This window comes from Chiroxiphia lanceolata, chromosome 3, assembly GCF_009829145.1.
Source record: "Chiroxiphia lanceolata isolate bChiLan1 chromosome 3, bChiLan1.pri, whole genome shotgun sequence".
NCBI lineage: Eukaryota > Metazoa > Chordata > Aves > Passeriformes > Pipridae > Chiroxiphia > Chiroxiphia lanceolata.
This window is the reverse complement of record NC_045639.1, coordinates 74,533,119-74,558,620: the sequence shown is the minus strand read 5'-3', so window position 1 is coordinate 74,558,620 and position 25,502 is coordinate 74,533,119. Positions and strand designations below refer to the sequence as shown.

The 25,502-nt window shown below is 33.5% G+C and overlaps 1 protein-coding gene across 1 annotated transcript in view; it reads right to left on the bottom strand.

Moving 5' to 3' along the window:
* The window catches only part of ASCC3 (activating signal cointegrator 1 complex subunit 3), a 263,938-nt gene that overhangs the window by 62,336 nt on the left and 176,100 nt on the right, over nt 1-25,502 (bottom strand). Inside the window, 13 exon segments of the mRNA XM_032682586.1 lie at nt 3,432-3,574; nt 5,409-5,529; nt 5,645-5,790; nt 5,929-6,095; nt 7,497-7,582; nt 8,843-9,063; nt 10,889-11,057; nt 11,541-11,639; nt 15,308-15,462; nt 19,209-19,434; nt 21,512-21,688; nt 23,922-24,008; nt 24,847-25,011. Coding sequence (XP_032538477.1) covers nt 3,432-3,574; nt 5,409-5,529; nt 5,645-5,790; nt 5,929-6,095; nt 7,497-7,582; nt 8,843-9,063; nt 10,889-11,057; nt 11,541-11,639; nt 15,308-15,462; nt 19,209-19,434; nt 21,512-21,688; nt 23,922-24,008; nt 24,847-25,011 — 1,962 coding nt within the window.

Genomic DNA, 25,502 nt, shown 5'->3' with positions numbered 1-25,502 from the left:
AGTACTGCTCAGTATTATGAAGACCGACTGCTGTCTCAACCTTCTGAATACCTTTCAACTTTCTTAATACTACAATGGGTATGAGCCAGAAACCGCACACCAGACATCAAATTCAAGGACAGCATCCAGGAAGAACCATCCCCAAAACCTAACGGAGCTGCCTATAACATATATTTTTCAGTAGATGGATATATAACAAAATTCCTTCTTGACTATAATTCAGTTGCACCTGTTAGACTACTGACTCCTTTGAGGGAAAGAACATCTTTTATGATTCCTCCATGATCCAGGTATGCTGTTACCTGCTTTGGTGGCAGTGGTTGAAGGTTTGTTTCTGTATGTCACTTATATATACAAATATGGATTGCAGAAGTTTCATGCAAGTTCATGTAATTTGAAATATAACTGATTGATACATTGCCTGAATTTGAAACTTGGAGCTGAGTCGCAGAGATGGAGGTAGATTTGCCTGTTATCTGAGAGTACTGTGAAAGCAGCAGTCTGGAGTTTTGTGAACTGAATTGGTCACAAGCTGCAAATGAGAGCCTGGTTTGGCACTACCACTACAAGGAGAACCTCTACAGAGAAGATTAGGGAAGCTAAGATGATGGCAAACAAAGATGATGATAAAAAAAGATCCAATACTGGTAACAACTAAGGTAACAAAGACCCAGTATCGATCTCCGCCCTACTCCAGTCTCTTCCCCACAAGGTCTGAATCTCTCTGTGATACCATCACAGAAAAGCTGCCAAGTAGGGCAACACAGAAGAAACACTTTTAATGGCTGTAAGAATCTGTGTCTACCTCAATATCAGTCCTCTAGATGTTATTATGTATGGCATTGTTTACAACATTCTAAGAAGCCTTATGAAGTCCACCCACTGGGAAGCTAATACAAACATAGCCTAACTTTAAGCCACTGTGTAGCAAAACCAATTACATCATTGAACAAAACCAATGAATGAGTTCTCAAAAATCTTATGTCAGCCAAAATTATACGGATAAGGTTGACTGAAGAAAAAGTGCCAAGGTCTGTTGTAAAGCTTGTTAACTTTGTATACACCCATGAAAAAAACTCTTACATCTCAACATAATTCACAATTAACAATTACAAATATTTTGAAAATAAAGTAATTTGTCTGTAAGTTCCTCTAAAAAACAGTGGTTGGCAAAAAAAAAAAAAAAGTGAAAGATGGACATGAAAAAAATTTGTTTAAAGGCAACAACAATTTAGTTCTTCTAACTGGTTCGTTTTTATCCCATATGAAATTGAAAAACTTGAAATATTTGGGCAAGGGATTAAGACATGGAATACCTACTATAAAGTATTTGCTAGTTCTATTTTTCATACTTTAAAATGTTATAGCAATTGGAGAGAATTTTGTCTGGTTCACCTAGTCTAAGTCTGACTGTAATATAACTTGGAGTTAAAATTTTTAAGTATAAAAAAAAATTAAATTATTACGGATAAAGAATTAGGCAGGATATACACTATATATGTAGCACTGCTATAGTTTTGTCCTGTGCTTCAATGTCACATGAAACTCAGGCTAATCATTCTCATTTAAAATACAAAACTACAAACTAGTTCCATAATTACCTAAAGAAACGTCCACTTGAAATTGTGGGTACTTCAAACAGAATTGTGTTCTGCATAATAGTGGTAAGATATAACAACTAATCCTCCGTCTTTTACATTTACGTAATCAGAACTGAGTAACTTGGTAGGTATCTCATGCTCCAAACACTCAGCTTATTAATTCAAATACAAATCATATGCAAATGTCATTAAACTAATAAATGCAAAGTCCGCTTGTCCTTGTTGGCTCCTATTTCAAAACCTTATTCTGAAACATGAAATTCAAAGACTCTTAATAGAAAAGCCTTTTCCAGCAAGTGAAGAAGTTTCAGTTACAGTTCTTTTCAGGATAGTAGTGGCTCCCAGGACATGGGGAAACTACTCATTTTAATGTAAGTTGTTTAGGGAAAGCACATTGCATATTCTAATTGTAGGTGAGATTACTGCAGTAAACCAGCACAAGCTACTAGAGTACTCAACTAAATAGTAATAATTTGGATATGAAATGTTTCTGTTAGGCTCAAGAAAACATTAAATAGAGGTTATACAGCTAGAAAAGCAGCATCAGATGAGATATGCTTTAGTACTAGACAGCCATTTTCTATTTTAAAATCCATCCAAAACAGGAAGGACGCAGATGTTGTGCTTTATCTCTGAAAAAATCACATTTTTTTTTTCAAAAAGCAAACAAACACTTTATTTAGTAACCTATACTTTTTGGCACATAAAGTTGGTATACAATTGTATAACCATTCATAAAACTGTCGATACATAAATATTCATACAGTAATCAGTTTGGATCTTTTATTTATGATTCCTGCATTTTGCTGTGCTTTAGCCCTAAATTATCACAGAAATTCCTAGTAGAAGATTTGCTACCATTAGAAAAGGCTAATTTTCAAAATCTAGAAAATCTGAATATTAACCAAAAAAACCTGTTTTGAAGCAATGATATATTATAATCAGGACCATCAATTCAGAAGGAAACAAATAATACTGTATTCAGAGCAGGTGCCAAACTGAGCGGATCAAATATAGTATGGTATACCATTTGAAAAATGCAGATAAAAGAGAATATTGAATAGTTATCATTTCACCACCACCCATGTTTTGTAATAGACAAAGGAATGACTTTCTGAACAAACAATACGAGAAAATGTAATTAAAGATTATACTGTTTGAAAAAGAACAAAAACTTTGCAATATTTATGTTCTTATAACAAAGCTATTGGCAGAAGCTTTCTTAACTTTTTTTATGTCATTGATTTATTTAATTGATATGCAAGACTAAATCATTATTAAATGATTCGTTCTGCAGTATATCTATCTATATATGTATGAATATAGATGGACAGATGCATGTATATACATATATACATATATTCACACAGATATGTATGCATATACATAATGCATTTTATGAGAAGGATGATTTTTCTCCTAAAACACTGAAAGAGATTTGGTTTAAATTCCAGCTCAATATCTATATGTTACAGAAGTCCAGCTGTAAACTTTAGAGAACACTAGCCCTCTTTCTTCTAGTCTTTATCTTATCTTTGTATCAGACTTATATCATGTGATATATGTCGTCTGGGACAATGGAACTAGCATCAATAAGAGATACACAGGAAAAAACAAAGATAAAAGAGTTCGTGTTCTGAAGTTCAGCTCTTGCACAGATGCTTATATAATCTTAATGGTGACACTACTTTTAATACATATGAAATTTAGCATATGCACAGCTCTTTCAAGATCTACCCTCAAAAGACTCTTGTTTTAGAATGATTTTTTTCAAACAAACATCAACAAAATAGAGGCAAAGCAGCAATAATAAAGGTAAAAAGATTCTACCTCTCTTTCATCCATCTTCAGCCATTGTTTGGGATCATCCTCAGTGGCTAGGAAAGCTATCAGATCTAAGGCAGTAAGCCTTGTCTGACGTCTGGACGACACAAAAATAAGAACAGGCTTGGCTGGAGAATGGCTCCGAATTGCTGTTGAGGAAAACAGAACTTGAGAATTAGGCCCTTTAAAGACAAAAATTAAGAGTTTCCCTTTGCAATATGTAGATAGTTGACAGACCTCTCTGAAGATGACATACAGGTATACATGTATACTTTGTCTTAGATGAGCATATACCACCTCTGAACCAAAGACCATAAAATTATGCTTAGCTGAGTCTGCGTTAAGTGCCCTGACACTTCAGTGATCATTGTAAGCTAATTAAGAGAACTGGTTAAGAAAAAACCCAACAAAACACCACAAAACCTAGAGAAGCTTTCTAGACTTCAAAGCTTGTGAATTTCTCTATCTCAGTGTAATAAATACGTTACTGTTTTTTCTACCCTATTGGGGTACGTTGTCTCAGATAAAGTGCCATCAAAGTCAAAAACTTGCTTTTTGCCCGACCCTTTTTTTCTGTGTTTAGTAATTAGTCTGACATACTTAAACCAATTATGTTTTAGAACTGTTTAAAAAAACATTTTCTTGCTCAGCCCATTATGGAGAAGTTTGAGGTTGCAAACAAATTTTTATGGTCCCAGGAATAAGTATTGCCATGAAAATGCTAAAATAACCTTGACTGTATCATGTCAAACAAGTGGGGAACAGAGCCTTCAATAAATCATATTTCTACAGATTTTCTAGCATCAACAAGCACAGAAGAATGAACAGGTAGTACCTAGAATTTTCAAATACTCTAAGTCACTATTCTTATAATCCATTTGTGTGTTTTCTCATATAATTCTCATTCTAGCAATTTATGTATTGTTAATTTCTGAAAACTATTTCCCACTATCCATCTCCACATATTGTTCCCCAGTTCATCAATACTACCCAGCATGTGCTCCTGCATATAGACACACTATGCAGTTGTGAAATTATTGAAATAGGATAATTCATGTGTATTTATATCTCACAACTATATATGCCAATATATCTATATATTTTAAAAGCCCAACATCTAATGGATTTTTGTTGCTTTAGGAACAGGTGTGGCAGAATAGCCCAAGACAGATTTATTGTTCATTAGTGTTTTCGTACAATGCTCTTGTGGAGGTGTAAATAATCCGAGCTGTCAAGATTGGTCTCTAGTCCACAATCAATACTTTGCTTCTGTCATAAGGCTAATTAAAGCAGCTAAAAAGTCACCTCACAAATGTCACCTCACAATCAACAGCAGTTCACATTACAAAATTTATTTTGGAGGTTATTTTTAATTGATATAATAAATATTCCTTATGTAACCAAACTGAAACATGTTCAAATAAAATACGAGAGTTTTTCCTAAATCTATCCTGCTTGCCAGATTGGTTAAGAATAAAAAATTGGAAACAGAAGCATATCTGGATGCACTAGAAATTCTGAATTTTATGGTTATTGCTTTGAAACTAGAATTATAGGAGGTTAGCTTGACTTGCAACTTCTGTTCACAATTTTTTTAATGCTTACATACAGTGGTCCATATGAAAATACCTCAGTAGATTAATAATATGAATGGTTTTATTACTTTCTAAATTTCAAATATTTTTATACAAATGTTTCTTTATAGTGTCAAACACTAAGAGAAAACACATTTTATTTCCCCTTCACTAGCACTAATTTTATTCTTCTGTTTTAAATACATTACATTCTTCTGTTACATGTTGCACTTGCAGCACACTTTATGTTTCAGACAAATAGCTTTGGGCCATTAGCAGAGCAGATTCCCCCAATACATGCCAAGAGTACATACAGTAACACATGTTGCAAATGTGCTGCAAATGAACTGTGTAAAGTCTTTTTTTCTTTTACAGAAAGAAGGAAAAGGTCTAGCAACTTGTTGCTTACCCTGAAATGCAGGTTTGTTCATGCTAGCCATGCGAGGACAGTAATGCTGGCCAGGGAAGCCCTGAATGTGCACCTCCAGAGGAACAGGACGTACTGATGGTCGGAAGTTGAACAGACCCATCTACAAGAGAACATTTTTTTTTTTTTCAAGTTTAACGTTGAATTAGCTTATAAATTGCTATTTTGTTTTTATGCAAAACAAATACATATCTCTCTTCTAGAACTTTTTTTCATACCTGATTAATGTTTAGCCAGTCAGCAAGGTCTCTGGCATTTGCTAAAGCAGTGGATAAACCAACTACTCTTACAGGCTTCTCAGTGTGCGATGAGATAAAGTTTGTTCGAGACACAATGACTTCCAATACTGGGCCTCTCTCATCCCCTAGTAAATGAAAATTGCATTGAAAAATAGAGAAAAAGAAAAGCTTCAGATGTCAAAAAGTACATTCACGTCATAAATACTAAAACGCTTGTTCAAATTTAGCAACAATTCTCATTAAAAATAACAAAACGTGCTCACCCAGAAGATGGATCTCATCTATGATAAGAATGGCAACTTTCTGAACATAGCTTCTGTTCTGCCAGCTTCTGCTGACACCATCCCACTTCTCCGGGGTAGTAACGATCAGGTCAGCTTGGGCAATGGCTCTCATATCAGGAGTCACATCTCCTGTCAGCTCTACAACCCTGTAATCAAGAAAGATGGTGGCTTGGCTTTGCAAAGCTTTAAAACATCTTAATGTTCAAATATTTACTCCTAAACTTAAATTCTTTAAAGAGTGAAGCGATTTTGTTTCTCATCAAATACATTTAATAGGATTTCTGAAATTAAGTAAATAAACTTGTCTCTCTGTTTCCCTAGCAAATACCATATAAATACCAAATACCATTCCTTAGCAAAACCATATAAAAAGAAGAGAACGAATATGAGTCCCAACCCATCTGTGGTTAGTTTTTCAAAAGGAAGATAACATTACATTAGTATGATACAATGTGAATCATAACATCCTGTCATACCCAGGATGAGAGCTTCCTAGAAAGCTACCAAGCTGCTGCCTGCTGTTCTGCATAGATCTCTGGTTTGAAAAACGAAGCTAAACTGCAGCGTGTATTGCATTTGTTGGTGAAGGACCATTAAGACTGGTGCAGAAATTATTCTGAGATCATTTTTTGGGAAGATTAGCAGAGTTTTTCCAATTGTTTGCCTCATTATGTTTTCTACAAACAGCATTTATGATGATCCATCATTTTAGATGGATCCATTAGAATGGATTTTTGATATTTCAATGACACATTCTACATCCAGTTGAATAAAAATTCCTCACAGTAATGTGTTTCTTCTGTTCAAAATTTAAGTCACAAGTAATTGTAAATTTCAAAAAGGAAATATTACCTGAAAATATTTTAACTCATTGCTACAATAATAACAGGAATATCACTGGTAATTTCACGTACACACAGTAGCACTTCTTTCTCATGAAACTTGTGGTGTGCCTTGAGCTTAACTTAGGAAAAAAGCTATATGTAGAAAACACAAAGGCCATCAATAATGCATCCTATGGATAATAATTTTAATTCAGAAAACTATAATTTTGCAAAACCATCACCATGACTGATATGCCTCACAGATCATAAAGTAATGGCTGAAAAACATCTGAGAAGATCATCAAGAAATTAAAGTAACCAAGCAATAAAATTATATTAATTTATATATAAAGGGCATAATAAGATTACTAGTACACAGTCCATGCAAGTCCTGTATGTTCCTTAGAGCTGAGGTTTCTAAAGAAAGCTTATTTTGAGTTATGTTTTCAATTTCCAAGGATATTGTAGAGTGAAATCTCAGCTTCATATTTGTTATACTGGCAAGTAAGGAGAATGCAAATAGCTCAGTATCCCTTTCTTAGTTTTGATTTTGCTATCACTACAGTGACTCTTGTCAGTGCTTTTTAAGTACTAGAAATCTGAAGGACAGTGTATAATCGAAACCTATTTTGAAATACTCATAAGTATTCTGTAGATTTTATTCATACTTGATGGGCTGTTCTTTTGCTTCTCATTTCTCTGATTAGGTAAGGAGAAACATACTTTTTACCAAGTTTTTCTTCAATCCTAACTTTCCAGTCCTCAATTCGTTCACGGACGAGGGCTTTTAAGGGTGCAATATACACTGCCTGTGAAAGAAATGTCACAAAACCAGAAGTTAAAAAGGAAACCTTTATTACAGAGTACCTAGAACATATAATATTTGCGAGATTTGAACATACTCATAATCTATAAAATGAATAAGGCCTGAGTTCCTTAAATGACCTTTAACGGGATTATATTTAAAACAAGCATAATGCTTGAAAAAATGGTTTTGTTTCCTGAGATATTAATAAGCAAAAAAATTAAGATAAAGAATAATTTCTTGAAATTGAAATATTTATCATATCATTTAAAATAAAACACCACTTATATAAATAATGGGGTTTTTTTTGCCAAGACTATAAAATCAGCAAGTTAACATTCTAGAACAGAAACAATCTGAATTTCTAGCACGCAATATCTTACCCGATTTCTAGTTATGTCATTAAATTATTAAAACATTACCAGTTAAATAAAAAAGCTGATTATTTTAAGCTAAATGTCACATTTTTTTTCTCAAAGAAGCCTGCAGAGCAGAGGGGAATACTCTCACATTTACAAACAATACTTACTTACAGATTTATGGTCAAAAATTCTGAAGCTTTTGAACATGCAGAAACTGCTCATGAAGAATTCACATACATTCTTTAAAATGTATAGCCATGTTTTCAGCTTTAATAAAACCTAAAATATATATTCCTTTAAGAACTGGCTACTTTTTATGTCTCACAGATATTCTGAAAGTGTATGAATTTTTTTTTTATCTCACTTGGACAAACTAATTACATGAAATATTGAAATTTCAAAGATGATTAAGGTATTTATGTACACAATTTCTGTTAACTTAAAAATTTGTTCTTTCTTAAATCTTACACTCAGATACAAAGATCTTTCCCAAAGACTTTAAAGTTAAAATGTGGTTAACTAACACAAGATAGCTAAGTCAAGAAACAGATATATATTCACTTTGAAAATAACTTTGAGTTGTTCAGCTTTTAGGAAGGGAATTAATAAAACAGTACTACTGTTAATAGAAGGAGATTAAAGCAGGAAATGCAGTTAAGTAAGGAAGAAAAGGAAATCCAGCATGCCTGTATGTCATGTTTGTAGATTTAAGTCTAGTAGTACACTGATAAAAATAAAAAATTGAAATAAAAGTACAATGTACCTAATGAAATGCCATTTTGTATCCAGACAGATATAAATTGGAGACATTAAAATTCAGTTTCTCATAGTATTTTTCTAGACTTTTGTATTGCTGAAAACACGGTAATACAAAATGAGTCTAATAAACCTATTTTACAAACCTTTGATGTGGGATACTTGTTAAAAACTCTAAAGATGGCTAATTCAGCTGCAACAGTTTTTCCAGAACCTGTAGGTGCTCCAAGAAGAACATTGCAGTCTGTGTGATAAAGGGTATGAAATATCTGTGTCTGGATAGGATTGAAGTGTGTGAATTTGTACAGGACTTCATATTCTGGATGTCCCAAGGCTGTAACAGGCAAAGGCTGAAGATCTAGAAGCTCTATAATCACAAAATAATTGTAAGACAAGATACGTCATGACATAACATAGCTTACTATGAAGATAAAGATATTAACCAGTAATTTAGTGCAAAACAACTTACATTGGAAAATGTTTTACTTAATATCTCATATGACACAGAGTCCATATAATGAAAAGTTGTTTTTATCACTCTGAAATATTTCTGCAAGTACTGTTTTAAGTACTCTGATAGCTGTGAACCAGCTATTTGCAGAGATTAATCTTTTCTTATAGCTGTTTTCTTTTTACCTTTACTACTTACTTGTAGTAAGTTCTAAACTCACTGTATTAGATTATATGCATGTCCAGGTCTTATGATAACAGAATGTGGAGTTATTTCAAGGTCAAGGAAAAAATCTATTAAGGAAGGAAGGATTCTTTGGAGTTTCCAAGTTGATGGAGTAATACAAATCAGATGAGTACAACTAAATTTTGCATCTAATTCTTTAAGATGTAATTAAAGACATAATTTTAATAAATAAACAAACAGCTTTTCAATATATGATTCTCAATATATCTTGAGGGCATCTGCTATCCAAACAATTAGAGACTCTGGAATTTGGAAGATGATATATATAACCAGATTGGATTTGGAATTCTACCAAATTAAGGAGACTGCAGTGATTCTGCTATGCAGATGCTTGCTTTGAAGTTGGGTTTGATTTTTTTTTTTTGTGGCTGGAGGTCTCCCTGTCTTTCAGGGTGCTTCGCATTAAGGTATGATATGGGAGTCATAAAATCTACTGAGGCAATGATGCCTAATATTCTTCACATGTTTTTCACTGATACCTTATGGCTGTTTTATCATTCCCACTGAAATGGTGATTTCTTGGGCTCAGTCAAGGAGAAAGAAGCCTTTTTTTGCCTAGCAGGGCCTCTACGTACTTCATTGTTGAGTGGGAACCAGATGGGAATTGAAATCAATTACCATAAATCCTAGAGGCTCCATAACTGGTGATGTGTAAATATCTTTCTGTTTCTTCTGAATAGTAGTCAGTGATCAGTCAATTAGATAAAAAGGTTACACATGCTTTTCCAGACACTGTAGGTACAGTATAACAATAGCTAAACACTTCACAAACACATGTGAATTTATGCATGCCAAAGGACAACACCGTATGAGAAGTGAGTATTTCTGAAGGCAATCACTTCACAGACTGCTAGATGAGCCAAATGTAATTGCAGTGGAAAGGTTTTACAATGACATCAGGCCCAATGAATGTATAAAGCAATTTATGTATCCAAAAAAAAAAGAAGCAAAACACAAACATATGCTTCTGTGCCAAGTGTTAAAAAGAGGGGGAGGGGAAGGCCACGACTTGATGAGATGAAATGTGGTGTTGTGCTGTAACAGTGCTTAGTATGATAAATTTATCTTAGCAAAAATAGTAAAATATTTCATATTTTCAAAATTTTAGCACTGTTTCTTTTGTCTTTGATGAATGCCATTTATAATACACTCCGAGATTGTTTTTAACTAGTCCAGAAGAAAAGTAATGCTTACAAGCACTAAGATAAGACATACTGTAACACAGAGATTGACTTAGTTTTATATGACAGATTCTATTTTCTTATGATTTATAGAGAACCTGGAGTAACTAAAAGGCTGGTATTATGCTGAGATTAAATGAGCTGCCTTTTGTTCAGGAACTGAAAAATTTAGAGAGATGGAGAAGAAATATCACAAAGTGAAATTCCATAAATTTTTCTCTGATGAAGCAGAAGTAAGAGTTTTATTGCACTAACATAAGAAAAATCAATATGAGCAATATTAATTAAAGCCAAAGGATCAAATTTGAAGTTACCTGTGTGGGGTGGATGTCTCTCGGGAAGAATCAAATGTTGAAAATTTATGATACATACAGCCTCTGCTCCTAACCATCTATCAGACACAGCTCGAATGTAATACTGAGAAGGAAGAGGTTCAAAAATTGGGATTGTGAACACCAGCAGTTGAGGTTCTTTAGTAATGACCTAGTGCAAACAGGTAGAGAATAATTACTGCACAGAAAAATCAGTAACTTGAAAAATCATAGTTTGTCTAACTTCCATAAGCATACTAACACAAAACAATAAAGTATGTGTGCACCTCCATGTGCTAAATGTTTACATCTTTATAAAATATTTCACCACTGGGAATGTATTTTGCTTCCATGGTCTTCAAAGGACAAAAATAAGGCTGTCTCTTCATCTTTTTCTCTAACAGAAAAAAACACTACTGTCTTTCTTTTTTTCACCTGAAAATAACTGTCCCAGCAAAGAAGGAAGAAAAAAAGGGACATTTGAGATTAGAAAACGTTGTTGTGGGAGTCCAAGCTTATCTAGTACATCTGAATCTGAAAGCTTTGCTACGGATTTGAAAATCTGCTTGGGTCAAAATACTGTTTGACATTACAAATCCTCATCTCACTAACTTTATTTTTGTCTTGCTATGAGATTCTGAATAAAATCTGTTACCTGTTTCTTTTGAATGATGAAATACTCTGAATGATAAATGTGATCATTAGTAGGATCTTCTACCCAAATCCACCAGGGCTCTCCAACAGTGCCATGTACCTTTAAGAGTAGAAAAGATAGTTTTCTTTTAGTTGTAACAAGGTTCTCTAGGTTTGCTAGGTATGTTGGATATATTTCTAAATGACACACAGGCTCACAAAGGAATACAGAAATACAGAAAGCGCAAAATAATATTTTGAATTAGATCAGTCTGCTTAAAGATTATGTTTCAATAAGAGTTTGCTTAAAGTAGGTATCAAGTAAATGGACATGATACAAATGCAACTGAAGGTAGTGCCTCAGCTGTTTATAAATAGACTGAACTGCCAGAGTTTCCTCTAGGCTCCTATGAATGCTTCCTCTTTATTCCTCCCTGTACTTCTCTGCCTTTGGATTCTGCATAGAGGATTGTCTTTTGCTATTGTCTGTTCATTTTTTGATCAAAAACATTCTCTCAGGAAACACTGGACACTGAACTGTGACATTCCTCTCTCCTTCTCTCTCTTCCTCTTTCTTCTAGAAAGAGACAGGAAGGGGATTCAGAAAGCTATAGATTGTAGTTGTTGCTACAGGTGAAGTGAGAAGAACATAAATAGAGCTGTCTCTTGATGATGTTCCTGCCATCTGGCAACAGTTTTTTCCATCGTAGATTTTTGTTTGCTTTGTTGTGTACCTTACTTTGCCACAAATCATAGCTAGGTGGGATTCTCTTTTAAGATTTTTTTGTTTCTTTAACACAATAAATAACTTGTGCCAATGAACAAGTATTTTACTTAAATATCTAGGAAAATAAAGAAAAATGCATAGTACAGGTGTACAGAAGACATACTATTAAGCGAACATAGATTTCTGATGTTTCTGATGAGGACTGTGATAAATTGCAAAATCAGAAGATGAAAAAAAAGTTGGAATTATTCCTGAACTTAATAGGAAAAAAAGACAAAAGTGCATAGTTGCTTCTAAAAGCAATTATAACACTACAGGAATTTGGTATTGATTCACACAGTATGCATTATTTTCAGCATAATTTGTTCTTCTGGATGTGGGAAAACAGTCTGTAATGTGTAATATGTACAAAGAATAGAACCAAGGTGCTTTTGTCTCCTTTTTACCACAGTTGCACAATAGAGAAGCAGATGGACATTCATTCTCATTCGTTTAAATTTCACTAGCAGCTTCACTGGGACCTGAAGCAGTGAAACTGAAAGGACAGAGGTTACTGCAGGCGACATTTTGAAAAATGGCAGTGAGACTATTATTTCATCAGAGTTTTGGAGAATTGAAGAGAAAAAAGAAGATTTAAGGAAGGTGATTAAGTTCAAAGCTTAGAAATTTTATTATTACCTGTAATAGCACCCTAATTTTGGAGAGTCCCGTGGAAAAACTGCAGGGCAATCTGGGCACAGGTAATGCAACACTCTCTCCAGTAATGATTCTCAAGAACTCTGGGGAGCTCTTAAGAACTGACACATACCAGTATTTGGGGCAACCATCACCCTAAAAACTGCATGTCTGATATATGACTTGGCTAATTAATACTAGTTGCATTATTCTGTATTTCTGCTGGACTACACCTGACTGCAGTAAGGCTTAACTGCTCTGCCTGGGCATGTTTATAGTCCTTTGCTCCTAACAAAAGAATAAAAATTTTTCACTGGATATGGCTTGCTCACATGCTTTTACTGAACTTAAGGGCTTCCAGTACTGAAAACCAAAGCCATTAAAGATCACGATGATGTCATATCTCATGACTACCAAAACGTATCTTTTTTCATTTGTAACAGCAAGTGCAACATTTGTGATGAGATCATTCTAGAATTAAGTATTCAGGTAACGGAACAAACTTAAAACCATGAAATGTTAGCCAAGCAGGGTATTTCAGTCAAGTATGGTATTTAATTTTTTAATATTCTGGTTTTATTTGATTACTCCAATTTTTTGAATGGAACTTTTTAGCAACTAGCTTTTGTACCAATTACAGCTATACCTATAAGTTTCTATAGATATCATCTGAAAAGCTTGCTAAAATACTGTGTGATGATGGAAAAGCAGTTTCAGAGTGTCAAATTTAGGACAGTTATTAATTTTCGGAGACTATTAAAATTTAACAGCTTTATTTATTTACTGTGATAGAAGTTTCATTTACTGAAAAACAAGAAAATCAACAGCTGCGTTACAAAAATAAAAAAGTGAAAAGAAGTTTTTCAAGTTTTTATGAGTACCAATATACAAATTCACATAAAAACAGCTCCTTAAGTTGAACTGATAAAACAATCATAATGTTTCCAAAGCAACTGTCAGAAAAACTGTGTAAAAGGATTATAGCAGAAAATAGACTTTTGACAAAATTTTGCTATAACTTTAGAAGTTCAGAGTCAAAATAACAGTATTATTCTGTGTGGACTCCTTTTCAACTTGTAAAAATACAGAGGAACCTGGATTTTGTAGAAAAATCTAAAAATGGATTGAGAAATTACCTTTTATTAAGATAAAGTTTAATATGAAGAACAGTACTTTTTTTTTGTATTTAACAGATTACAGGTAAAGTGGATGAAAAACTGAATAATAAAAATTTGTTTCAATCCTAAAAAGTAATGGCTTTTTTGCCTTCTGAAGTATTGTATATAAAAAAGGAAGCAAAAAGTATGCCATGTTATAATTCATGGTAGGAATTCACTCAAATATTTCTGTAATAAATTCAGGCAGCCAAACAACATCAAACTTTCTATATTTTCATTGTTAATCTCCCATTTCTAAGACAATTGAGTGGAACTTCCAAAATAAAAAAAAAAAATTTAGGCCAGGAAAATAAAATTCTAAAGTAATTTAAATGTTTCTGGAATAAATTTCCAATTTACTTGTGATTAAGGTAAATTTGTAATATAAGAAATTTTAAAATTAATTTTTAATCAAAGAACGGACACAGTATCTACCTTTCAAAATAATTTATCTTAAGTGTAAATCTCATAAGCATAAAAGAATAAAAATACGTTTGCTCATTGAGATATCTTTTTTCTGTAGAAAGTTTCAGAAGATTTTTTTTTTCTGTAGAAGTTTCTGAAGTACCAGCAACAATACAATGCCCCCATGTGGACACATATATTTAATTTAGATTTATGTTAAATCTATTTCTAATGAATAGCTTCTGAATCAAAGGGTAGATCTAAATCTGCAAGTAGTACAACTCCTTTTATATAAATTTGCACCATAAAATACAGATGAATATAACTCCAAATACATCTCAGCTTTTGTGTCAGACAAGTCCCCAACAGAAAAAAAGGCACGGATTTGTGAAAGTACATTTGTAAAGCCATAAAGAGCAGCAGAACTTGGCATACATGAACTGCATTTCAAGGCTTTATTTGAATGTGTCTGCCATTCATTCGTAGTTCAGAGACTCACTCGTGTCTCCCTTTTTCTTCCTTCTCCTCTTTGGGCATAAAACTAATCTGTGTGTGGCTACTGGTAATATACAGCACAAGCATTTGCCTCAACATGTTATAAACAGCCCAATCCTGTAAGAATTAACAGAAATAAAAAGATGATCTTTGCCTGCCTTCTTCTACAAAAGTCATAAAGGCCATTCAATTCCTATTATCAAACTTGCTCTTTAGCTAAAATAAATATCTTTTTCCTTATCCAAACAGCTACGGACTACCTGTAACCATCTCATTTACTGAAGCTAAATTAATGCTTCCTGTCCTTCCTCCTCCTCCTCTTTTTTTTACCTGGTCATTCCACGTGAAGTCGGGAGCGATGTTCAGCCGAACTCGGAGCACTGTGCGGGTAATTGGCTGAATTGTTGCTTCCATTATGATGGAGGGTATTTGATGGACACACTGTTTTACCTTTAACCCAATCTTCACATGATGCAGCATATGACCTGCCAAGAAAACATTAGGTGTAACAAATCTGCATTTCCAGGAAAAAGAATACAACTCTGACTTTCAAATAGGCTTTTAGAGAGAAGTGTTATTGCTTGCTTGTTTTGCTCTTAGGTGCGTAAATGTCTGACTCTCTTGACCTGGCATGTCTGAATGTTTTGTAATACTTAACTTGAATTAGCAATTTAGTGCCTAGAAAAATCAGTATTAACCCCCCTGCTGGCTATAACTAAGGGGTTAAAATAACTATTAAGACTTCACACTGAAAACATATGTCAAGCTACTTCTCTCTCCATTACTGACTTTTTGACCAGGTTGTTACCAAGCCATATAGGTCTTTTTTAAAGCGCGAATACTGACTTCTTACTTAATGAAGGGCACACAGTTGAACTTCTACAATTCCTGTGTAGTGATTCAAGGCAGATGGAAAGCTTCATAAAACTGAATAAAGGTAGTTAATAGGTTAAAAATACACATGAGCAAACATCTCACAGCAGCTGATATATTTTTCAGAGTATATCAGTATGTAACTAAGACAAAGGAAAAACTAAATGTTGCATTTTCTATACCCATCATGGTAACTAAGGCAATAAAGAGATTATATTAATTAAGAAAAATGTCCTACTTGAATTTTACAGCTTAAATCTCTGTTCCCTTGCTCTCCATTTTAAATATAAGACAAACATGTACCAGTGATTTGTTTCCTGAAAAATACTGCACCTTCCAGCTTATTTAGGGAAATACGCTTAATTTATTACATTTTTCACTTATATTGCTTATGCAATTATTTGGAGCATATTTTAGATTTTAATTGCGATGGTCATAAGTACTTCCTGTTAAAAGCTACCTTATCAATGGCTACTACTATTTTCTGTTATGTGGTTCCTTAACCACACTTACCCATGTGCATACTTACTGAATAAAAAAAAAAAAAAAAGGGAGAAGAAGTCCTATTATTTGTGTTATGTGCAAGGTGAAAAGGTTATACAACCTTTTTCTTGCAAAGAAAATCATAATTTAGGGGCACAGCATCTTGCAATTGCTATTTTTTTGCTATTGATCCTGACTTTAACTTTTCAGTTTTCCTTATTTAAAAAACTGGTAGATACTGCTTCACACAGGTGTTTATACTCTGAAGAAATGAATGGTTGTCTTGCTTAAGAAACAAATCCCTAATACAACAGTTTTAACAGTTATTTAATCAGTTTAATTTCCAGTTGGTAAAACTCCAGCAGGTTATTAAAATATATCAATATTACAGCATTTTCGCATATGGACTAGCATTTGCAATTAGAGGTAAAAGTTCAGAAATCAGGTTAAATAAAGGCAGATGACAAATATGCAAAGATATGACTCAGTAAACCTATGCAGGCAAGTACATTTTTTCATGCTAAAAATCACTTTCTTTGTCACGATGTGTGAGGTGAACCACGCTTGTACAGGACAGCACTGAGGTTTTTTTTTACACTTACCTGCTAGGGGAAAATAAGGCTCCCCTCCCAACTTCTACAAAATATTATAAAACTCTCTCCCCCTAGCTGCCTACCCTCACCCCTTTTTCTTTAAAATAGTCACATTATGAGAAACCATCAATGGCATTTAAGAAATATTAAAACCTTCTGAAGAAAAGCTGACCATTCAAGAAAATAGGTGTTTAAAAAAAAAAGGATAAATTTTGCTTATTTACAATGATTGTCATCTGTATTTTGAAAAAAAAATAAGACTGTTTATCTCAGAAAACACAGTGATTTCCTGGCTTTCTGGAAACTCCATGGTTACACTTCAATAGCACATAAACTGGTGTTGACCAATTCATGGTACACTGGAAAACGGGATTTGTGCACACAACATGCTTTTCGCTCACTGGGAGGGCTGGCACCCATCTGATACTTTTATCTCCCGCTAAGATGGACTGACTTAGCCAGCTCCTGTCTTTGTTATTCTATCTCCAAGGTCACAAAAACATTAAAAAAGGAAAAAACACAAAGACTGAAACTAGTCCTGTGGAATCAGAAAACAAGGCAGCACCTGGAAGTTGTACCTTTTCTCATTTCAACATGGCCTTGAATTAAAAATAAAAATAAGTTGTCTGCCAGGCAAGCACTTCCTTCACATCCCTCAGACAGAGAGGCTAGACAGGAGGAAGTGTGCCAAGTATCTGGACTTCACAGAGATGCACAGATCAACTTGCTTTGATATTTATAAGGCTGAAGAACACGAAATATCATTACATATAATCAGCAATGACCTGTTTTCACAGTCAATTCCCAAGTCTCATCTACTTTCTGACTAAGTTAATATAAAACAAAACTAGACAAATTGCAGGTATATATAGATACATTTTCATCTGGTCAATACTAGTTCTACTACACTGAAGGAAGTAAAACTGGTTTTGCATTTTAACACAAAAATTCTTTCTTCTCCAAGGGTGGGTATGGGGAGAAAGACTAATTAAAAAAAAAAGACGAGAGAAGAGAAGAGAAGAGAAGAGAAGAGAAGAGAAGAGAAGAGAAGAGAAGAGAAGAGAAGAGAAGAGAAGAGAAGAGAAGAAAAAAGAAAAGAGAAAAGAGAAAAGAAAAGTAGAAAAGACCCACTAACACAATTAATGAAAAAGAATACTAAGTACTAAAAACTTTACAAATGCGCAACAAATTAATACATGTAAATTAAAAAGTGCTAGAATGGTTCTGAATAAAAAAGCATGATAATGCTAGCACTTCAAATAAAATGCTATGTTTTTAATACATTTAAAATTACTGTATATTAAAATGCACAGTTGCCATAGCCTCTAATTCTGCAAACTTTCACATATTTATGTAACTTTTTTCCAGCCTAAATGAGGCACATAACAAAGCCTCCTAAGCTAGGAATGTAGTTCTCTTGCAAATGAGAGAAATATTAAGTCAGAGGTGACAACTTCTAGGCAGTGAGTATAAATAGTATTTTTATTCTAAAATTAGATTTTTCAAAAAATGTTTTTTTCTCACAGTTTGGCAATGACAGGTGCAAAAAAAAGTCCAAATAAGAAGAAATACACTAAGGAAAAAGAAATACACTACAAGTGAGGTTTTTTTTCGACTTCAACCAGCTGGTGGGTAGTTTATGCACAACAGTTTATATACATTTACTCGAAATTGCCACTATGTCTATCAGTAGGCTTGTGGATGTTCTCATTATTGAACTGTAAAATCCTTTAAAAAATTCCATTAAAGTTTTGCTGCAGTGACACCAGTGACAATGAATTCTCCATGTATGATGAAAATTAATGCCTTCAGAAGAAGGCCATTTACTGACAGCATACCTGGATATAATAGTCTGGTTTTATTCTTTTTCACATTAATAGTATTTACACTAAGAAAAATCAGGCCACGTTGTTCCAACTGGCAAAAGTAAACAGGTGCCTTTTATAGTACTGCGTTATGTAATGTGGGTAAAAAGGGAAGCACAGGTCAACATAAATATATACACATATATGTAAATACTTATCAACATATATCTCCATTCCATCTGTGTTCTGTGATTACCAGGACATAGGCTAGCCTTATCCTCAGAGCTGTGCCATACTACAAGCTGAGGAGATGGAAAAAAATCCTTCCTTATTGAACATAATTCCATATTGATGTATGGCACATGGCTACATGGCTTCCAGATCAGAGTGGGTATATTAATGACTGGCTCAGACTTAGTTCTAACTTGCCCATTGCTTTCTAACGGTTTAAGCAGATCAGCCTTGCTGATTTCTCACCTATTTCATCTTTTCTCATGTCCTTCATCTTGTCTATAGTGAGATTCTTCTCTTCCAACTTGGACAGGACCGATGGTGGTAACACTGAGAACTGCCTCAAAGGGCTGACCCAGCCCCACAGCCGCTTGTCAATAACTTTGCTGAGATTCAGTAGTCGATATGTCATCGCAGGCCAACGTTTCCTAAGGGCAATCTCGAAAAGAGCTCGAACAATACGAGCTGCATTCTGGAAAGTTGAAAAAAAAAAACAAAGAAGCAAAACTGTTGTAATTCTCCCAAGTATTCTTTGTCAAATGAAAAGGATCCCATAGACTCATCTTCGACAAATTGTAACAATAGTTTTTCTTTCCAAACTTCTTTCAAACATTTTTGAAAACTATTTTTTTCCATCACTGTCTAGTGGCAGAACTACCTCATGATTGCCTTTAGAAATTATGAAAAGAAACATGAGCAACCAATTAAAGTTGTAGCGTCAGGTCTGCCAGAGAATTTTGATCATGGTTATGTTAACATTACGGAGTTTTCAATTTATTGCATCTCAGTCACTTTTGAAACAAATTCATTTACTGTACTCCCTGTATAATATTATACACCTGCAAACTTACTTTATATGGAAATTCAACTTCTAGATTTTTTTCAGTTATACTCCCATAACAGCATCCCATTTCACACTGAATTTCACACAATTTGCACTTGACGGTAGTGACTTTTAAAAAAAAAAAAGTTACCACGTTCTGAGACTATTGTATAACTAAACTGTATTAATCTGCTTTGGACTTGGAAAACTAATTATTAACATAAGTTTGAATGAGGTCAGTCTTATCCTGAAAACCTAAATTATGATATTCCTTTCATAAACTTTTCAAGCTGTATTATGAAGCTGTGTGTTTTTTTTCTTCCCCTATCGGTACTATGTCTGGACTAGGAATTATGTTCTTGATTCATTGAATAGAATCATTCCCTGCTGACTCTGCTAAGCCAACAGGAATAAAAAATAGAAAATTATTTGGTCATGATAGGAAGCATATGTTACTAAAGAAGCACATTCCTCTTAGGAAGAATGAATAATTTTCTTAATAGTCACTATCCAAGTAAAAAAAATTCACAATTTGTAGCACTGGTTCCACAAACACAATTTATGAAGATCTGAGAAGACTATGTTGTCTCACTAAAAATGCTATAAATGAAACAGACAAATAAAAGCAACTGCCTTGAAAGCAAAGACTAAAATAATGACACTGAAAATCATTTTGATGTGCAAGTACCTCAATTTTTATGATGTGCATAATCAATTCAAAATTTTCTCATTTATACCCATACAGTGCTACAAAATGCAAACATTTCTGAAGAAGGTTATGTTAATATGAAAATGTTACTGAAGAACATGTATAATTTTGAATATTTAGATCTCATCTTTAGCAACGACTAAATGCAATTTTTCAGCTAATTCTTTCCAAAGCAGTTTTGTAAGGATGAGACAAAAATGATTCTGTGAAACTTGTTGCTGTCTGTTAAAACAAAAAAAAAAATAGAGGCAGACATAGGATGGGCTAAAAGGTCAAACTTTATAATCAATTTTATTATTGTCGCACATCTTGGATTGTCTACGAGCATTTTGTCACTTTGAATTCTCAGGGATCCAGAATTCTAAACTTTCAAGGAACACCCCTTTCTTTCTAAGATGGTCTCCTGTCGTGTAAGCAAGTAGCTCATCTTATGGTATCTTATTAGATCTCTGTGTCATGTCCTCTTGTGTACATGTCCATGTAGTAACTAAACGTGCTGTGTAACAATCAATTATTCAGGTGTCAAATCAGGCCAACAAACAAATGTATAGACTGGTATGTAAATCTGCATGATTACATCTAGCGACAAAACTATAATAGCATATCTTTCTTGTCTAAACCAAGATATGTGAATCAAACACAAATTATGTTTTCCAGAATGAAGTATAAATGTAGCCAAAACATAAAATAGATTACAACAGTTTTTCACATTTAGAAGAAGACACATGAAGTCGAAAACATAATTTTTGTGCAATTAGAGCTACTAAATATAATAAGAGGTAACACAAACAAAAAGAGCATTCATAATTAACAAAAAAATTCCCTAGTCTCCCAAGGTAGCTTTTTGCAAAACTTTTCTACTTAAGTATTATACTACACATGCTCTGATTTTCACATAAACGTGCATAAAAATGCACAAAAAGATGCAGATCAGGGCCTACTTATATAATTGTAAATGTTTGGGAGAATAAATACAGTAGAAGACAGCAACAGATATGTAAAAAGTACTATTTTTACCTGTGCAACATATGCAGAATCTGAAATAAGTGAGAAGCTGTCCATCTCCCCTCTGCTAATGTATGTTTGAAGGAGGATATTAATTTTTCCATAATTGTTTTCCACACCTCCTGGAGCAGGAAGTTCACAGAAATCATTCAGTAAGGTATCCAGCTCTTCTATTTCTTCTTCTCTTACCTAAAACACAATTATACATTATGAAGAGGCTGAAGCAATTTGATGAAAATTTTTACACTGAAATCAAATTTGCCTTATAATAGTTACATTACTTTTAAATGGAATCTCTAGTTTTAAGAAAGAAAAAAAAGAAGAAAAAAATCAGCAAACCCACATCTTCCACAATGTAGCTAATAGGCCATAATTGAAACTATCTTAATAGGGACACAATTACATTTTGTTATTCATCACCATCTATTAAGGTTGCCATTGACATACAAAAATTTGATATGCCACAAAAATTGAATCTTCTGACCTTACCATCCTTCATCTGATGAGATTTCATTTTTTATTTGACCAGAGTAAAACCTCTGTCCATCTAGATTAGGGCAATCTTGAATTAACATTAAATGTACTCATTATAGTTACATAGTTAGCATGTGGCATAATAAATTTTTAAACTCAAAACTGTGAAGTACTATGATTCATCATATCAGAATTTTCACTGTTAATAAGATTAAGTCTTAATATGAGTAAAGAAATATTATTATCTATGGTTTGAATAATGCATAACATATCACATTCTAACTGATGACCCTTACATGGCAAAACTAGCATAAATCTACATATTCTTTGATTTACTGATAGTCTGTTAGTGTGAAACTTATTTAAAGAGGGTAAATGTTTGGTCCCTGCAGGGAATCATCGGAAAGTAATTTTCATCTGGACCTGACTACCTGATATACAAAAGACCCTAAGACAATTGGGTTAAAATCCCCAACTATCCAGTCACTTGTCCCATGGGAAAGAAAGAGATGAAGTACAAAAACATCATAGATGATTCCAGTGTCAGGGGAATACTATGCTCTGCTTATAACAGCATTTTTGATAATTTTTTTCTACTCTTGCATAGCACAGTACAGGTCAAATCCCGATCCATATTTCAGCTACTGGTGAGTTACCTATCTCAAAATGCAGAATTTTTAAAGGCAGTATAGAGACATGACTAATATTACCAAAAGGCACAATTTGTATCACACAGAGAGGGAAATCCTGAGTTATTCTTATGAAAACCAGTTACTAGTTTTTAAACATTCAGAGATGCACAGCAAATGAATCACAAAAATCTGGAAATGATGGTGCACTGATACCATACCATACAAATCTGAGAAAGCAAACTGGAAAAACCCCTATGTTTTAGTCAAAATGCATCACTACTAACTTTATTACAAATATAGAAACACAACACATCATATTTTCCATATGCTTTTCTTTTAAATATTAAATTACGCTAAATTTAGACATAGCAAAGCAATATCACTATTCATAAAAAAAAGCCCTTCTAGCTTGGAAAACATTCCACATATGATTGTGAAACCTCACTGCTTATTATCTTCTATAATAGAAGAGATTAAAGCAAAATAGAATTTCTCCATTAGATAAAGAGATGGTAATACTCAGACAATGTGTGCAAATATGTAAATATGTAGATGGTGAGGGATTCACACTGCCAGTTCGCAGAGCTGGGTGAATGAGAGCCAACTCCGATCTGAAAGTTGTATAATTGTGGTAAAATGGCAAAGAGCCCAAACTAACAAACCCTGTGGAGTCTGGCTTGTACCTCTATGAGATGGGAGCATGGGCAAACGAGCTTATGCCAGCTTGGAACGTATTGCCTTGTGTTCTACCCACAAAAAGGAGGTAAAAAGGGAGGTTGGAATTGAACTGAGTATGATAGCACAGTAATCTTCTAGCCAGGACAAAATCTGTTATGACAACTTTCTAGATTTCAAATTTGAATTTAATTTATAAGTATTTATCATTCTGCCAATCTAATACTGTTCACTGTATGAAATATATCACAAAGTTAACTTCACTGAGTCCTGCCTCATCATTCCTGATAAAGCAAATTGTTCAGGGAGACATCTAACAATGCTTTAAACTTTAAACAGAAAAACTATCTCATCCCTGGGCACACTATTCCAATGGACACTTAGCTTCACCTGCTAATATTGAGGAGCTGAGAAGTTCTTAAAAGCACTGGAAAAAAATTCTCAAAGATCCATAGTTAGTTATTAAATGTGCACTATCATTCAGGCTGAGCTACATATAACTTTGAGTTAGAGCATATTACGCCTACTTAGAAAACATTTTATAATGGTGCTTAATATTTAACAAAATTTGTGTCTGCAGACAATATTTATGGAGTAAGTACTACAGAAGTGTCTAGTTCTAAGACATTCTTTAACTTTACCTTTATCTGTTCAAATTCTTCAGCTTTTGATACTATAGCAAGAATATCACCTTCTGTTTTATGAGCATCAAACAATTCATTGAAAGTCTATTAAAAATAAAAAGAATTGATTTAATACTGAAAATAAAAATATACATACAGCACAAAACAAAGAAACATTAACAAAAGTTTAAAAAGGCATATAAAGTTAAAATTTAAGTTATTGGAAGACCTGAATGATGCAATTTCAACAGGAACAATGCTGAATTGCTGAAAGAATGACTTTTCAGCAGTTTCAGAAAAACAGTCCCTAGAAACTTGGCCACCCCAAAATCAAGAGACATGCAATGTGGCCACTTAAAAAAAAAAGTCTAGAACATATCTGAGTGAATAAATATGTGAGACTAATTATACGTAGTGACATTAAGCAGTTAAAAATTAGTAATGCTGAGTCTTCAGCTTTTATTCAAGAAAATTACATATTTGCTACAAAAGAAAGGTTTTAAGATGCATGTGTACATCAAATCAAGTTTTCAATACTACAAAATTTTGTACATGTTTACAACACAATCTGATTACAGTGCCAAAAGTTGTTTAAGGTTGGCAACCACAGAAGCTTGTCTGTTATCAGACACTATACTTCAATGTGCTATCATGTACTAATGGTTGCACACACTATGGATATCAAAATGTTCCTTATAATTCTCCCAAAAGAACTGAAAAAGACTACAGAAATTTCAAATTTCACTTCACACCAAGTCTAATTTTTCAGTATTGCTCGATATTTAATTTCTTTCTCCTATTTCCTCTCTCCCCATTTCAGTAAATATGATTTGAAAACACGGCGAACAAAATCAGCTACATATTCTGTAATATCTAACGACTATTTTAGGTATACATTCAAAAAGAAGGAAAAAACCCCCGGAAACAGAACATCATCTTTTACCTCTATAGTATTATATTTAATATAGTAGTGGCTGGCAGTTCTGCCTAAATCTGTTGAAGAAAAAAAGCCAGTTCGTTCTTCAAAGCGAATCATGCGGGCTTTGTCCAGTTTTCTGCCGACTTCAATTACCAATTGTTCTCTGTGCTTTTCTAGACCTGGATCCATCTAGATATGAAACAGACATGTATTTGCATTTTTAAAAAGTGTTAAATAAATAATTTTATTGAGATAATCCAATCACACAAAGTTAGAAATCAGATAAAAGAAAGGTACAGTTACTGAGTTGTGATTTTCCTGAGATCTTACTAGTAACAGTTACATTGACATCATTGACCAAAAACTGTATGTATGGGAGAAAATTATCAGAATAATATTTCTTTTGCAATGCTTTGAGACTATCAATACAACGTAGACCAATATTACTTACAAAATAGTAGTATGATTATGAAATAAATTTACACTGAAATTTTTGAAAGAAGTTTTAATGGTAACATATTCTTCATTAAATTATCATTACTGTATCACTTCACAAAAACGTGCCACCTTACAGCATCTTCTGTTTATGAAAATGGTTGATGATATACCTTGCCTGGTTAGTTGACAAGAGGATGGCTTTAGCTGTATCCTTAAACTGCATCCTTTAGTTGTATCCTATA